At 42.8% G+C, this 18,676-nt stretch overlaps 1 protein-coding gene across 1 annotated transcript in view; it reads left to right on the top strand.

The window, feature by feature from the left end:
* The window catches only part of srrm4 (serine/arginine repetitive matrix 4), a 52,900-nt gene that overhangs the window by 21,476 nt on the left and 12,748 nt on the right, over nucleotides 1-18,676 (top strand). Inside the window, exon 2 of the mRNA XM_031570750.2 lies at nucleotides 9,426-9,566. Within this exon, the coding sequence (XP_031426610.1) occupies nucleotides 9,426-9,566 (141 nt within the window). The remainder of the gene's footprint in view (nucleotides 1-9,425; nucleotides 9,567-18,676) is intronic.

Raw genomic sequence — 18,676 nt, 5'->3', positions numbered from 1 at the left:
TGGGTAGAGGATGAGTTTGTTTTCGACTGTGTTGTGTTGTGTTGTGTTGAGTTGTGTGTGTGTGTGTGTGTGTGTGTGTGTGTGTGTGTGTGTGTGTGTGTGTGTGTGTGTGTGTGTGTGTGTGTGTGTGTGTGTGTGTGTGTGTGTGTGTGTGTGTGTGTTTGGTGTGTGTGTGGGTGTGTGTTTGGCTGTGTATGGACGTGTCTGAGTATGTCTATTCGTCTGAGACAATGAAGTAGCACTTCAGCAGACACTTCATTTTGCAAATGCTCTGCAGCTGTTGCCGATGTTCCTTCCGAATGAAAAAGGGGTCTCACACTTTCATGGAAGAAATATGGACCAATCAGTGATAGTCCCTTTTCTCCACAAAAGTATCGCAGCCAGATGTGTCATTATTCTGCTGTAACACACACATATCAGTTCTTTGTAATCCTTTACTATTACATGGCGCACCCTTTGCATTGGTTTGGGCTTCATTTTCAAGCTCTCGTTTTTTCACTTAAAAACAAGAAGACATGAAGATGTGTATCAACCTTCTAACAGTGACTATAAGAATGCCACCTCACTTTCCCTCTGTATCTTTCTTTCCTTCTTTTTGTCTCTCACTCTTTCTCTCTCTCCCTCTCTCCACCTTTCTCTCCCTCTGTTCTCTCCAGTCTCCTCTCTCCACTGGGATTATTCGACACATCTGCTCGTGTTGTTAGCTTGCCACTCTGGCGTGAACGTTTGGGTTGTATTTATATGTGAGTGTATGTGAGGGAGGATCATCTATAATTACCCTAGTGCTTAGATGCACTGCTGTTAATCCAGATCAGCCTTGGACCTAATTGCTGCATGGTGAGTGCTTCAGTCTTGTCAGAGATGTAGATATGACTGCGCCCTCAGTGTACAACACAGAGGACCTATATTTATAACCACGCTCAAGCAATCAGAAGACTTCTCAGCCTTGGAAGCACAGCCTTGTAAACACACTAGATGACATTTTTAAAGGAGCAATTCATCTTCTGATAAATACGCTGACTGTACCAATCCGTAGAGTGGCTTTAGTGCTGCACGACAGGGGGGGGGGGGGGGGGGGGGGGGTTACAGTGCTGGACAAACAGAATCTAGAGCTTGATTTTCTCCCAATGCTATCCTCAGGCTCTTCCTCAATCTATTCTTAATTATGGCACTCTATCACACCGATATCCTCCTTATTATCGCTACCGCCGTCCCTTTTATGATAATGATTATCAATTGTTCGCCGTGGCCGTGACAAGGGTAATGAAAGTATATTAGCCTCTCTCCACTGCGGGAGTGGCTGGGGACAGCTTAAATCAGTCTCATCTGTAGGGAGAGAGGGTAAAGTGGTCTTCTCCTAAACTCCTTCTGTGCCCCAGCCCTCTGACCACACAGCCTGCTACCGATCCCTCGCCACCAAGTCACGCATCATTCCAAATGGAAAATAGAAACAACAGAACACTCAAATTCTATTGTATTGTGATCTCATCGGTGGGAAGTTGAAATAGATTTAAGCAATAAGCCCCAAGAGGCCGTGTTTTGCGCTGATTTTAGAACAGGTAAGGGGAGTTGTTAGCACGACACGAAGGGGTGCTTATTTATTCACATTAATTTGTATATCGCCATTAATAGTGCAATTGTTGAAATAGTTTTCAAACGGGCTCCTCTTTGCTGGTGCAGCGACGGGGGTATCTTGATGTTGACGCTTCAGTGTCCCAGATGATGTTGCTCCACTCCTTCCTCTTGCTGTAATTTGGACGCTAGTACGATTTCAGTGACGACTCGCACCTATGTCCCGTCACTGCCATAATCTCTCTCCCCTCTAGGCCAGCGTCAGCTTTGTAACGTCTTTCTTTCTTTGAAATATTCCATGCGCAGTAATATGGAATGTTATCATAGAATGTTATGAGGACAACTTGAAAGGTAATGCTGGATTTTACAACGGCATGGAACACGATTTAGCCAATCACAATCAAGGATTGGAACAATCAGTTTTAGAAACATGAATATTGTATGGATCTTGTACTGACCACTGGTGCAACAGCACATATCCAGCTGCTGGGCCCCCCTTCAAGCTAATCAATGGCACTCATTATTAGCTAAATACACAAGTTAGTAAATCAGCAATTGATACTTTAACCACACTTACCTCTGTCCGATATGTTTGGAGCAGGAATACATAGACTTTCAGTGTATGAGAAGCAGGATTGCGAGGCCAGGCAGTTGGAATTGAAAATAAAGCAAACTATCCACTATATTATTATCCCTTTAGTGGAAAGCAAAATAACAAATACATCATTTGGTATCAATCATTAATTAGCTTTTGTTCCAACATCAGTGATGGTAAGGTCAGATATTGAGTTGCCACACATGACATCAAGACAGAAGCTTACATAATACTGTATGTAAGTCAGGGAGGGGATTTTGGTAATACTTTATTTTGATAGTCCGCCTACAGAAACGTCAAAAATTGTTTGTTGAAATTCAAATTCAGTCTTTGTAATTTTTCACTGAACATCACTTTTACGTAACCCAACCCCTAACCCTAACATTAACCATGAATTTTAGTTAACAGAGTTTCAACAGATAGTTTGTTTATAATCTGAACATCTGTAGATCGTCCATAACGGACAATCCAGTGTAAATGTGATTTCTAATCTGACACGGACATCTGCAAACGGCGGATTTAAAAGTGTATTCATGTCTCCCATTTCTGCATCACTGCTCTCTGATGCGGCCCAGCACCAGACTGAAAGAGTTGATACACTACAGTCTCGCTTGTTAGCTTGTCTTATGCTCGGGGAGCCTCATTCGCACTAAATGAATTACAATTCACACCGCGTGTTACTGTTGTTGTCATTAACTGAAGCTAACTTGGCCGAGAGCAGGCTTGACTGTTGGAGGTGTTTAAAATCAGACGTGTAGTTATTTGAAATGAAAAATCGATAGCCACACTGAGTACACAAGACAGAGCCACTAAAATGGTTCAGAATGCGAACGTGGCACCGTGGGGAATACACAACACGACGTGCGTGGGGTTTTAACAGACATGAATAAAACTGAATTATGTTAAATCGAACAGATTGAAAGGTCATCCTGCCCCGCCAGTGTCGCCCTCACACACACAAACACACACACACACACACACACACACACACACACACACACACACACACACGCTATTTAGCCAATCACGTCAACCGTGCACTGATCACCCGAGCTGAAAACAAGCCTCTTCGGAAAGCCCCTCCTACAGCTCCCTCTTGTGAAGTAGCGGTCATTATCACAATGTCAACTGCCTTTCACCCTGCTTCCAGATTTATGACGTGCATTAATTATCCTGGATAGAAGCCCCTGTTCTGTTGAGCACCCTGAAAATGCATGGTAATGGTCATAGTTCTGCCACTACAACACAATGAAGAGAGCTCTTTATATAATCACTGGTCTTGTCAGTCAGCCCCAAAAATGATTTTGTGGTCCTTGGGTAGTGTGTGTGTGTGTGTGTGTGTGTGTGTGTGTGTGTGTGTCATTAGCTATGTTAAGTGGCATGGTCTCATGGGAGCATTTCAAATCTACTATCTTATATTTATCTCTATTCTCTGCAGAAAGTTCCATTGCATTAAATGGGCCAACCCAACATGCAAAGGTCCGATAATGACCACTGACAATGAAAAATAACCGCTGCCATTGGCAACAGATTTTGTGCTTCTTATTCAATTCATCCCCAAAATTGTAGGCTGAAGTTAGCAGGTAATACGTTGCTACGCAACACCTGCAATTTCAAAGTTCCATTTGCTTGAAGGACAATTTTTTCCAGTGAAACGTTCCCATAAAAAAATACATATTTGGAGAAATTTCTTTTATTGGTTTGGCAACAAACTCTGTAATAAGTGGGATAATGTATAGTCTGCTGGTCAGTCTTGAAAATTGCAACCTGACAAGACGAACAGTACTCCGGCAGACTATACATCTCCCATTTCATAATCTGTACTATTCTATTGTATTATATTATATCTTATATATATACTGTGTATAATTACACTCTTGCATTATATTTTCTGTTTGGAAGCTCTTATTCCCAAATCATAGAAAGAACATATGGATGATGGAAGAGGAAGAAAAGAAAAATAATCCACCAGGACCTTTAACTGCTTTAACATGAAATATTTCAAATGAAAAAGAAGACACACACACACACACACACACACACACACAGATAGAATATATTGGAGCAATGTGATATGTTGAATCTGCACTTGGTGAGTGAGAGTTCTATGGATACATTTCAGTGACAGGGGGTTGGTCTGATGGACAGTGAAGCAAAGTTGTCTCAACAGCAAGTTGTTCTTATGGTGATAACCAGCTATTAGGCTAATTGGCTGGATTTTCCACAAAGAAACACTTTCAGAAGATCGAAGAATCTCCCAGACCTTGGTTTAGAGAGGAGCTGAACATGCATGCGGGCTGTCCATCGGCCATCTGTGGTTTGTCCAGTACTAATCTTCACAGAAGACAGAAGAAGTGATTGGAGTTGATCAAGGAGTTTGCACAGCGCTAGTTTTTGTTTGTAGCTGTTGTTAGCTTGATGTGCTGAAGCCCTGTGGCTATTTTGGAAGCACAGTCTTCTCTTTTCCCCACGGAGGCTGTCAGCAAAGTCCTTCTCCCCAGACAGTTTCTCAAATTATGTACAAATCTTTTTATGTGCTGTACAAATTGGCTAAATGCTTCGTTCGGGAGGTAAAATAGGAAATAATACACAGCACCAAAAACAATTATGCAGGGAGATACAGATGTCATATCAGCTTTAGGGCAGACTAGATTTTCTTGCTCCACTGTTCCCCTTGCTCACTTTGTACAGCAGTCTTCTGAACACACCAAGGTCATGTGTTCAATTACCAGGTTAAAAAGTTACAAAAATGTACTGGACGTCATTTTGGGTGAAAGCACTAACTAAATGAATAACGTAAATATGATGCATCCTTTACTGTCCATATGAAGCACCATTAAGTCCAGCAAATGTTTTGCTGGGACTTTGTTGAGACAGGGAGAACTAGATATCAGTCCCATCCTCGTTCTGTAGTCCCACACGATTGATCTGTCCTAACAAACACCCGCTGAGCTTTCCAAAGCTTTGATGCTGTTGTGTGGTTTAATAAGGCAATCTCTTTTTAAGCGATCTCTGCAAGCCAGGTGTGCATTCAGGTCCAGTCAGCTTAGCTAAGAGATGCACACATGAATGTAAAGAGGAAGAGAGGGGAAGAGACACTATACCCCCCCCCCCCCCCTCGCTCTCTCTGTCTGTCTCTCTCTCTGTGTCTCTTCTCTATCTGCAAGCCCCCCCTCTCTTTACCGTTGTATTATCCAGGTATTCACAGTGGGAGTAATTTCTCTTTCACACACACACACATGCTAACACACACACACACACACACAGACACACACACACACACACACACACACACACACAGACACGCACACACAAACACACACACACACATGCTAACACACACACACTCACACACACACACACACACACACACACACACACACACATGCTAACACACACACACTTACACACACACACACACACACACACACACACACACACACACACACACACACACACATATACACATACACACATGCTAACACACACATGCGCACACCCAAACACACACACACACCTTTTTCTCTCACTGTCATTCTCTCCTTTTCCCTTTTTCTTACCCTTTTACTTACTCCTTCACACTGAGAGTAATCTCTCGCTCTCATACAATACACACACACACACACACACACACACACACACACACACACACACCCACACCCACACCCACACACACAAACTCTCTCTTTCTCCTTCTCTCTTTGTCTCTGTCTGTGTTAATTTCCCTTTTATACCTCCATGGGCATTCACACTGAGAGTCTAAAGCTCCAACACACCTTCTCCTCCCCTTCCTGTGTGTGTGTGTGTGTGTGTGTGTGTGTGTGTGTGTGTGTGTGTGTGTGTGTGTGTGCGTGCGTGTGTGTGTGTGTGTGTGCGCGTGCCTGTGTGCTGTGAAGGCTGTGCCATCTGTCACTGTTTGCCCCCTTCCAAGCCATCTAGAGTACTGATGGCATATGACAGAGAGCCCCACCCCTCACCCAAGCCAAGTGGCATGACTCACACCCTTAACCCTCCCAACCCTATTCCCCTAAAAAATAAATACAAATAAAAACAACAACAACACAAACAGACCTAACAGCCTCCCCCACACAATAAAGGGATGTGGTAAGAGTGAGGAATAAGCTGCAGTAGGGGATAGATTAGGTGCTGCAGAGGGGATGCTGTGGTGTCATTCTAGTACAGTGGTGTTACACTACCCCCCCCCTCCCACACACACACACACACACACACACACAGTTTGCTTTTTTCCTGTTTACGTGTAATGACACACTTGAATTATTCATCCGAAGAGAAGCGCAATATCTGGCATGAACTTGTTTATGAACAGTGTGTATGCGAATTTCAAGCGGACACTAAAAATGTCTTCTTGGAGATTCGTTAGGAGCTTGGCTCTCTGTTGCCACTGTCCAGAATAATAAATGTGTTCAATCTAAGCTTGTGGAAAAAGCCCACCTATGTCAGTGCATACATGTGCCTCCCCCTCCTCTCCTCTCCTCTCCTCTTCTCTCCTCCTCTCTCCTCTCCTCTCCTCCTCTCCCCTCTCCCCTCTCTTCTCCTCTCTTCTTCTCCCCTCCTCTCCTCTTCTCCTCTCCTCTCCTCTCCTCTCCTCTCCTCTCCTCTCCTCTCATCCCCTCTCCTCTCCTCTCCTCTCCTCTCCTCTCCTCTCTCTAATCATCATAGCTTGCCTGAAGGTGTGTCCTGACTGTACGTACGCTCCTCTTCACCCTCTCCTTCCTCAGACATTATTTACTGTTTGAAATTATGGCTCAGAGTTGCGAAAAGAGCTTTACCTGCTGGAGAATGTTTTAGGGGTTGGTCGGGGTTGATGGTGGTGATGGGGGAGGGGGGGTGGTGGTGGCTGTGACACGTAAACAAGTGTGCAGTAAATCTGGGTGCTAAGAGGCAGGAAAGTTCTCCCATATATTTCTTTCCCTGATCCGAGGAAAGTGCATCTCTGATGGGGAAATCGATTTCATTTAGGGCTCTCATCAAGAGGGCTTTCAAGTTGACAGCTCGCAACAAAGACCCAGGGGGCAGTTAACAAGAGGTTTGTGACCAGCAGGAGAAACCTTTTATTAGCGGGAACCGGAAAGCAACCATTAAAAAACATCACCTTGGCAATTTTCTTTTCACTTGTAGTATTTACTGTAGTGTATTTGTTGTTTGTTCTTGATTAATTTTATTCATTATATTATAATAATAATATCCATTGTATTAAATTCAACAGCACACTTGTTCCCTGACTTGCTTTCCACATAAAGAGTTTCAATCTGCTGAAAGGCAATAAGCATCATGTTTTTATATAATTCATTTGTAATACATCTCATCTATGCCATTGTAGCCAGAGTGTTGCACTCTTTCCCCAAAGTATCAGTCCATCAACAGTTGGGTTATTACAAACAGGTGTATAGTGAATGTATCTGAAGAGCTCCAGTGTGGCATTTGAATGTTTTTCCTGTCTGACTAAATCTCATCTTTCATGGCATAAGTACCTTAATTGGTTCATTTGATGTTGGGCTTCAGTAGAACAATGCACACATGAGCAGAAATGTGCTGGCCGTGCATGACGGCCTCTGGAGTTCAGCTGGAATGATATGAGCATCGAGCATCGCCAAGGTCACAGGCTCCGTTGAGCATCGCCATGGTCACAGGCTCTGTTACTAAATGCTGTGTGCCGTGCAGGAAGAAAGGGTGTGTTGGATGACCCAATGACTTGATGAGTGTGTGTGTGTGTGTGTGGGGGGGGGGGGGGGGGGTGTAATTCACACACCCACTGCACACACACGCAGACCCACACACACACATGTGTGTATCCTGGAGCTTTTACATTTTGCAGTGATATTGCCAAAGAGATAGCTGGACCTGCCCTATGCTTTGGAAGAGGGGAGAGACAAGCCAATCAGAGTGTAATCGGGGGGACTGAGATGGCTCTCATCACAGTCAGGCACAGACACTTGAAAGGAAGGAAGGCTGGATGGAAGGAGGGGTGTAATTATGGCCAAATCTGTCGAACCAAAAAGCCAGGATAATGAGCCAGAGTCCTTGAGTTAGCTGAGGGCTGAGAATCACACATACAAAATAGCTTTCTACATCTTTACTTTCTATTTATTCTTTTCTCAGCCCTGTTTCCAACTGTCTGCCTCGACAAAATGAGGAGGGTGAGAGAGAGAGAGAGAGAGAGAGAGAGAGAGAGAGAGAGATAGATCATCAATAATGAAATGATCATTAAAGCTGCAGTGCAGTATTGCACAGTCATGCAGACTTTTCCCCACTAAAATATATTTTTTCAGTTTGCTCATGCAGCCAGCGTTTGGTTATGCCAGGAGAAAATTGCGCTTTAAATCAAGCTGTACATCTTAAATGAAGGCATCAGGCCAAGCACTGTTGCTACATAGTTAATTGTGGAGGCACCGAATTCACTAAGCCTCGGGAAAATATTTCAAGCAACCTGTTTCATTATAAGTTTATTAACTGTGGAGTTAATAAACAGCAGACACAAAATGGGTTTGTTAACCTCAGGTGACTTCTCAAAATGAACACCGGTCAAGAGAGCTGTAACAGAGTGCTTATTTACAAATATTCATGACAGGTTACATTAGCCTTACCTCTTTAAGCTTACAGAGTACTATAACAGACTACAGCTTTCTGTATCCATCCAGAAGCTTTCATTCATTTGGTCAGCTATTACAAATGGCTGTAGAACATTTTAAGGGCTCCGACATAGAATTCAAACCTGAGTTTATATTTATATTTATTTATTTTTTAATACAGCCTATTATAGTGACATAAATCACAACAAAGCTATTAAGGCTTCCAATCCATTCATATAAATAATAGCTCTCTTTTAGAGACGAAAAAGGGGAGCATTAGATGGGAGGAAATTCTCAAGGTGCTCTTCAGTTTCATCCTCTCTGTGTTTAAGCCTCCGTGCCACCCTTGTGCTGACGGGCCTGACAACCTCCACCTGCTAAATTGATGGCCAGGGTTTCTGAGGCATCGAGGCATGCACTGTAAATAAATACTTTCCATTGACACATCATTTGAGCCAGGAACCACTGACCTCTAGGTTTTTTGGAAGAGAGAAAAAGAATCAGCAAAGAAAACAACACCTGAAAAGGAAATGTCTGCTGAAACTCAACCGTTTGTGAGGAAATCAAAAATGGTGCCCTTGCCCAAATGTCCTTTTGAAATACCTGTCATTTCTGCATTTTTGCACATGGTAACTATTAGAAACCAATGGTTTGTTTTGTCTTCTCAGATCAGAGGCGTCCATCTCTCTACCTCCCAAAGTCAGTGAGAGGACTGTAGAGTCCAAGGAGACTGCGGCGGTTGCCAAACACCAGAACGGACGAGCCAAAAAGAGGGGACGTAAGCACCGCAGCCATCACCGCACTCGCAGGTGAGAGCCCAACGAGAGCCCAGCACTAATCTTCTGGCCTGCTACCCAGGAGGAGCTGACCCTGGTACATATTAGGGCCAGAGCCATGAGTTCAAAGTTCAGAGTTCAAAGTGTTGAAAAGTCACTTGGCATCAGGGCGTAAAAGAAAAGTCAAAACAAGATACACGTAGTAAGCCAAGGTCATGAAAAGTAAACCCAACAACTTAAAGAACCTTAAAGAAAAACAGCAAGAATCTCAATTTTCAAAAACACACTTTGAAATGTACGTAGGTCACAGTGTAAAATCTTAAAACGGGAAAGAGAAAAAACAGCATCTGCTCCGTTGAACAGAATGTAAACAGTCTTATCTGCTTTGTGCAGTGTAAACATAAAGGTGATGTGGGGAATTTAAAGAGGAGCTGTACTAGGCCTTCCCCTACCTTCTTACCACCACTAAGCGTTTTACATTTGCAGAGCAAAAAAATAAGGATGGGGCAGTACGTGGCCAGGCGATCAACCCAGCATGCATTTTTCCGAGCGCTCTGGTTCCTCTCATAACTTCAAAGTGTGAGACACAAACAGTCCCAGCTGGAAGCAATCCTGGCTATGTAAAACACACACACACACACACAGACTCAGGCATGCGACCGTCCTCTGAAGTGCTATCAGCATCTTAAGCCCCAACATGGAGCACCTCTAGTCAGACTACATTAACGCAGTGCACAGGCCTTGTCCGTGGTAGAGGAGAGGTAGACAGGCGCGCCTAGGGACAGCCGACCATTTATCATGCACCAATCACATTTTATCCATCAAGGATTTATTTTTAACACAACCTACTATGTATCTTGAGTTGTGGATAGCAGCCTTGAAACATCAAATAGCGGCTTAATGCACACGATAAGAGGGAGTTGTTGGTCCTGTGATGATTCGTCCAGCTCTGGGTTCACTTTCTCCTCACCTTGGCTGGTGACAGCTAAAGTAATGGCGGCCATCAGACGCACCTTTGCCAAAGCTTTGCCCTCGCGGTCGCAGCGGTCTGTCAGGCGGAGCGACGGAAGGCTAAAAGCCATTCTGACACAAAAACACACACAGATCTCTGGATGTGCTGACCATGCTGGCTCCACAGAGATGACATACAGAGAGATTTAAGGACACTTTAAGCAGTGCAGCACGCTTTAGTCTGATTGTAGATGTCAACCATAGACTTGGAAAAAGAGTACTGGATGGAAGTGGTGTTCTTCCATGGATGAAACTTCCTACTCTGTATATATGTCACCTTATACCACATTTAACATAGAACACAGCATTACTGGGAAAAGAAACTCGTTTCTATTGTTTCCATTTCATTACATTCATGACAAGGCTCTTAATGATTATGAGTTACTATTGATTAAATCCATACTGTACAAATGCCAATAGTATGAAGGGAAGCTATCGCAGTATATGGCATTCTGAGTACGAGTGTGAATTAAACTCAAGAAATCCAATCAACAGACAGTCTTCATATAGAATCTTCCAGGTAGCCAGAGTCCTAACTGTGGCCTTTTTAGTCTTCATGACATTTCAAGACATCTGGAACTGAAAGTCTTACCAAAATTATTTCTCCCCTTAATAGTCTGTGAGTAATGCTACAGGCCTAATTGTGCATGAGGAACGATGGTTACTTATTGAAAGGAAGCTGTGGGTGCAGTATATATGTTACAGTATGCAAAAATATTCATGCTTCATTATATTATGACAGAAAGTGTCTTTGTGTTATGTTGAAATGGTCAATGGGCTGTGTTTATGTGGCACCTTACTACCCCTCCGCACACTCTACAATAAATGCCTCCCAATTCAGCCATTCACTAAACCTACCAACTCAGGCTCCAATGCAAAATGCAAGCCTGCTTATATTGGTATGCTGTTCTTTAGGAGCACTTGAATGTACTGCATCGTTCCTCGAGGACACTTTGGCTGTCAGAAAGAGCCTCACTTGAACCAGAAGCCTGCATGTGCATTTAGCCCCTAAACCAACCACTGCCACAAACCGCTGACAACAGAATTGTCCCTTAGCCAGTTGCATGACCTGCAGTCTGTGTGTAGGTTTAGTTCATAAGGTCCATAGTCGACCGATCTACAAATCCATTTCTGAATCTTAATCCTTGAGAATGAGGCCCTGTACACATTACAGTAGACTGCTTTGCACATGACGACATTTTGAGAACTCACCTGCGTGCACAAGGAAACGCAAAAACGAGCGAAAACGCTAAGTAACTAGGTTATTTTAAAATCACATTTCTTGTTTCTTTTCTTGTTATTTCTTGTATAACCTAAGCTGCGAGCTATAGTCCACAACTAAACAACATTACTATCAAAGCAGTGGCAGATAGTAGATACTATAAATAATTTATTTTTCAACATCAGCAAAAATGTGGTTTGTTCAAACAGGATTTCCCTAGTGAAGTGAATTTACCCTGCTCAAACAAGCCTAGAAATGGCTTTGGGGGCTGATGTTTCCGATAGATTACATCATCTTCATAGAAAAAGAACAAATTGGCTGAAAACCGTGATTTTCTTTTCATTGCCACTGAGGACGTGGTGGAGGCTTTGGAGGGCGGAGCTCAGCCTAAAGCTTCATGGAGCGTTTCGCCCATTGCCTGTCCTCAGGTTTTTGCCGGTCCACACGGCAATGTAAGGACTGATGTTTTCAAAAGTCATTGCTCTGGAACCTTTTTTTCAGAGTGTGTTTCACTCAGGTGTGTTTGTACAAGGCCAAAACGCAACAAAACTTCACAAAACCTCCGTTTTTACCATTGTCATTGGACAGGGCTCAAAAGTACAAGCAAGGACAAGCAAGTAAGGTACAGAACAATGCCACTGCACTGAGGCAGCCATGAAAATGTCTGAGTGTAATTTTATGTAGTTCTGGTTTGTGCTATAATGTAATACGACAAAAACTAGGAGTTCTTCTTAAAAAAAATGACTGTGTTCCTTTCTCGGTACCCTGGGGATGAAACATAGAAGTTGAGTTTTTTTAGAGGGACTTTTATTGGGCTCAGCCTGACGCATCTTCAATTGCAGAACATTTCCAGGAAATCTGCCAAGGAGTGGAGTTAATGCTGAGGGAAGTAGGTGATACAAACAAGCAAACAAAACCAAACCAAACAACCAAATGGTGGTTTGGTCCTTTGGGCCCCATCATAATTACACCTTCCGTGTGTGATGACAGGTGTGCTGCAGATCAGATGAAACCTAGTCACTGTCTCTGACTCAGTCTTACGGAGGTCCTAAGAAGGATCTCCATGGCTGCCTGAGGGAGATGCCAGGAGAGACATGCGTCTTCAGGGGGAGCTGGGATCCGTACCGGGGCTGTGTGTGTGTGTGTAGGAGGGACTCCTAAGGAGTGACAAAGCCTTCTAATTATCAAGAGAAGTGCTGGTGTTGCCTCTAATCAGCTTTAATGTATTTCAAGTACCGGTGGCCCCAACTGCTCCTTCCTCCACCACCATTAGCATATAATCAGTGAAACGGACACATTCTCGAGATCAAGAGCACATTTTTCCCTTTACGGGGGGTAGGAGATCTGTTATGATTCTTTAAAGGGGAAGATATCGGGGCTGTTATTCGTCTCTGTCAGTGCCTTGGATAAATCTATTGTGTGGCAGGTTCTTTTGCAGTCGTCGGGACAATGCTACTTCCGAGACTTTTCTGTATTTTTCTTTTTTCACGATTGATCACACAGGCCTGGAAAAAGAGCTCTCAATTTTGTACGCAGCAAAACATCTATGTTCAAAAGCTGTCGTCTCCCTACCTTCCTTACCTAAAGAACAGACGCAACAAGACCATTGCGTTGTCATATTTAACTCACACTTGTAGTGCCGTTGAGCGGAAATCGATCGGCACCTCTCTTTTAATCTGTTTGGCAAAGCAAAAAAAGAGGAAAAACTCACAGCACTCTGATGGCCTTTGAGACTTAATGTGAAGGTTATCCTGAAAAACATCACAAGTCAGATGGCTGGCGAATTTGAGAGGATTAGAGAGATGAAAGGGCGAGTTTGATCCACAGCAACATTTTCTCTGTCAGATGCTGTGCTCCTTTGTGCAGATTATAAATCCCCTCCGCATTCAGCCCACAAACTGCTGAGGAAAAACTCAATTAGCCTGGCGGAGACACGCTAAATTGCAGCGAACGAGAGGGCAATCGCGTGTCTGACCTCTGAGTTTTATTTAAATTTACACACACACTTAAACTTACACTTACATTCCAGGACACACACTAGTGCTTGTTATGGGTACCTCCTCTGACAATGCATTAGAGGTTTTAAGGCCCCGTCACACCATGACGTTCTGGTCAACGTTCTCTGAACTTTCTAATCGTTCAATTTCGAGCGTTCTAGGGCGATGTGGACACATCTGGCGTGTTACTAACGAAATAATTGCGTAGGACTGACACATGACTAGCGTGGGACTGACGAATGAGGAGTGTGTAACACCGACCAAGTGACGCAGGGGCGGCGCCAGGGGGGGGCCAGGGGGTGCTCTAGCTCCCCCTGGATTAGCCATAGCACCCCCATAGCACCCCCAAGAAAATAATGGTTTATTTATTATTGTTATTTAATTTCATTCTGCATTATTTATTGTGTGATAATAATATTTAACTCACAAAAGAAAATAATAACAGATTGAAATGAACAGATTGTTTTAGACACAGAGCATCACTCTGTCATAACCTTTGACCCAACTTTCACGTTACACGCTTGAATGTTGACGTTACCGGACGGTTGAAGGAGAAAGCGAGCTAGTGCGTGGTAGTTTCAAGTGAATATCAACAATGCATCGGTTTTTGCTACCTAAATGTCCATGTTTGGAAGAACGATTAAGAAACAAGAGCGACGTAGAAGGAGAAGAAATGCCAGGGGTATCTGGTGTGGATTTTTAAGGAGAGGAACGTTGTGGTCAAGGAGGTCAACCCTCCACCACTACTGAGGGTGCTAACCACGGTGCTAGCAGCATCAGTGACATTAGCATGAACGCTCAGGATGGTCCGAGAAGACCAAAACTCCAGAAATATCAACCTTGCATGTTTGGAGTCCAACAAAGGAGTTTTTGTAAAAGCTGGTTGGGACAGTTTGCGTGGTTGGAGTACAATGCAACTAAGGTATTGTTAGCTGTGTAACATTAATGAAAGCTGTCTGATTTGTTGCATGCATTGATTGCCCTGTGTCGCTGAAGACTCGTTTCGGTTGATTAGCAACGAAGATGCCTTTTTTTGCCGAAGATTTTAACTTTTTGCCCTTTTTTGGATTTTGGAGCCGCCTTAAAAAAATCAGAGACGCTTTAGCCTAAGACAATGTTCTATGTGATTACCGATGATTGTGAACTGAAATAATATATACCTTTTTAACGCATTTCTGACTCTTTGACTGTTTTAGTTAATTCTATCTGCTATTTCAAGATTAATTTCACTCTATCTGACATGGTAGTGGTCACCTGTCGCCCAACTTTAATCCTCCGCGACAAACGTGTGCTGACGTGTCACTCCAGCGCGACAAACGATAAGTCAACCTTAGAAGAGCGTGTTAAGAGTGTAATTTACGTGTGAATAATGACAGAAAAGCGTTTTACTGGCGTGTGGGTTTTATGGTCAAACGGGTATAAAACGCTGGAAAATCATAGTGGATTCAGTTGATCTGAACAGTGAACATCATGCCGCCAAGACCACGAAAAGGTGTGAGGGGGGCTTCTGCTACTAGCGCTGCTGCAAGTAAGAAGATGATAAATGCTGCTGAAAGTAAGAAGAATACAAAGCCTCTTTCACTAGCAATGTCTTCGGACGAAGATTTACTGTTATTATTACTGTGATTTACGAAATAACGGGCGTTATTCCTGGGGTTTTATGTTATTAAAATAAATGATTTAAATTTGACACTGAATTTGTGTTTCTCAATGTTTATTATTAGAAAACATCAACACATCCACACACATTGTCCATGTCACAAGAGTCTTCATATCATATCCATCTGCCATGGAACAGCACCAGCTATAACAGTGCTCAGCTATGTTCAAGTTCAGTAGGCTACATCTACTTCATGCTGGCTCAAGCAAGCATATACCCTCCACTCCGCTTTTCGCTAGATTATGCAATGACCTTGAATGACATGATAGCATTGAATATGTAGATGTATAGTGCACAGAATAACGTTTGCAATGATGTAAGTTGCGTTTGTTGATCACGTATGGTTAATAACATATTAATTGTAGAAGGGACATGATAAAATCAAGATCTTCCCTTGGTGAAAAAACTTTCGCCGATATCTTCCTACGAGAGATGGGTTAGGTGCTCAAATTTCCCTGGATCAAAGAGGACGTTAGTAGGCATGTCCAAACTAAAAATCACGTCTCAGGATTGCTGCGCACATAAGTTATTCCAGGTGCATCAACTGTACTCAGTCTACCCTACCCAACGACTGACTATGATAGCAAAACGCGTGCAAAGTCAATAAAACGTTCCACGAAAGTTCTCCAGCGTTTAAATGAAACGTTGAAGAACGCTGATCTCCATGAGAACTTTTGTGCATGTTCAAAACTTTTTTTTTGGACCAGCGTTCTCCTCCGATCACCGACGATTACCGACGATTACAGCGTTCACCAGCTTTCACACAAAGCTCTTCTGGTGCAATTACAGCGACCATGGACGATTACCAACGTTTCCTCTAACATCATAGAACGTTGACCAGAACGTTGTGGTGTGACGGGGCCTATACTGTATTGCTCTCCGGGGAAAGAAAAACAGACAAAAACAGTGTTGTCAATATGATGTCCACATAGTTAATTAAGTGTAACTTGCTTTGTATCCTTAACAGCTCAAGAAAAGGAAATACAGAAAACTTTCATAACCTCTAAAGCCTCTATAGCCCAAACATGTCACACAAACGTGCAGAGCTCGATCAGAGTGCTCCTGCTCCTGTCTTGGGCTAATCAAATCTGATTGGGTGATTTTTATTGCTACCCTGTAATTATGGTCATATGCAGCTCATCAGGGCAGCCCATCTGAAAATCTGCGGAAGGTGCGGAGATGTCACACCCAATTGGCCCCTGAGACGTCCGCACAGCGACGAGACTCTGGGGCACATCTGGGCCAGGTCTGGCCCCGAGCCGGCATTTACAGCCTGACTATTTGACAGGTCATAAAGCAGAGACGCATGAAATGGCATGATTTAAATAGCACGGACAATTAAACCTTTCATAATATAGGCATGGAACAAAGGAACATAGAAACTGCAGTTCTTTTTAAACGGCCGCACAAATACACCAAGTTAATTTTACATGACTTTCGCAGGGCCAGAGGGGTGAGACCTGACTAACGGTGCAAAGCAACATTAAGGTTTTATAGCCATCCTACCGTCTCATTTTCTGGTCAGACTTTACATCAAGTGTCCTCAGGCGCTAGGTGCTCAGTACTTAATGAATGTGAATATGCACACTGAACTTCTTAAATAAGTATATATCATTACAAGATGTACTTAATGTTTAAGGTCAGTATCAGGATTAGCGTTAGTTGCCTTTAACAACGAATGCTAATATGAGTATATTTACGTCTGTCAGTGCTGTGTAAACCACAGACCCGTACTGGGACAAAATTACCTTCATGTTGGATTAACAATAATTAAAAATGACCTTCAGTTTTACTAATTCTCAAGCCTTTCTGTGCTGTTGAATCCATTTGTCAATATTATCTATCCTTTTTGGAATATGACACAGGGAGTGGATTTGTTCTAGTCCTTCACTTCTCTCTTCTGTAATCACAAGGAAATAACTTGAGGATTTTGATACCAAACCATCAACATCTGATGTATCGTAAAACCCCTTATTAATCACCTCTGTTTGGGGTTCATTACACAATATATCTCGTAGCATAGTTTCATGTCTACAATTAGGTCTGTGTAGGGTTTATGATGTATACTAAAAAGGATGAAAGGTGCTCATATTGATGAAAACCTCTGGAGCTTACTGGACTTGAACCTGCACTCACAGACGTGGGAGGTGGGCGTTCTAGCAAGGAGGCTAAAACCCATGAGTAATTAAGGAGTCTGGGAGTGAGGTTACTCACTGTGCAGCACTGTACTCGCTGGTTACCATGGCACTCTCATAAAGTGGGACCACATTCCTGCAAAAGACTATGGAATGTGTGTGCTGTGTTTCAGTGGCCAGTCTGTCAGTGCCAGTGTAGATAATAAACCCTTTAAAACCAGTGCAGTATTACGGACAGTAACACAGTAGGCAGTAACACTGACCTGGAAATGTGTCCCTATTAATCATAAAAGCAGTATATAAAAGACTGTTAACACGCTTTATCATCAATTATCACTGTTCTCTTCAGTTAAATTTCAATTTCTATTTCTATTTTATGCCAAACCAACAGGGGCTCATTTGTGTTTAAACAGGCAGATGAAATTGCTGAAAAAGAAAACCAAAGCATTTTAAATTCTTTATCATGTTCACATTTTAAATTCTTCAAAATGTTCAAATTTTAATCGACACAAACCTTTCAAATCAGAATCAGATCAAACCAGCACTGTGAAATGTTTCTCTGTGGCTTGACAACCCCTCATTCACTCTCATGCGATGCCCTGATGTGAGCTGATAAAATGTCTTGGGGCATTAAAAAGCACCTCAGGTAGTAATAAATCAATTCCACAATAACATTCCCCTTGATAGTTTTTGAAGGTCAAATTGCCCTCACTATCTCTCCTTTACACAAAATCATTATAGGATGCCCGTGAATTCCTCATACAGTATCCACACACACACACACACACACACACACACACACACACACACACACACACACACACACACACACACACATGCGCGCGCACACACACACACACATACACTCCCTTACACACACATACATACACACCTTTACACAAATTCAGAATTACATAATTAACATAGCATTTATATTGTATCAATAGTAGTCACATTCAATAGTCACATTCATAGTATAGTTTTATGCTATGTGTTATCCTTTCCACATGCACCCCATACATTCTCTCTATATACCCCCTGAATCATAAGGCACCTACAGGCTGAGCTCATTGTCTGTGGTGCTGACAGCTTTTTTAAGCATATTTACGTTGTCTCTG

This window comes from Clupea harengus, chromosome 7 (assembly GCF_900700415.2).
Source record: "Clupea harengus chromosome 7, Ch_v2.0.2, whole genome shotgun sequence".
In the NCBI taxonomy this organism is placed as follows: Eukaryota; Metazoa; Chordata; class Actinopteri; order Clupeiformes; family Clupeidae; genus Clupea; species Clupea harengus.
This window is presented reverse-complemented; position numbering and strand designations above follow the sequence as displayed.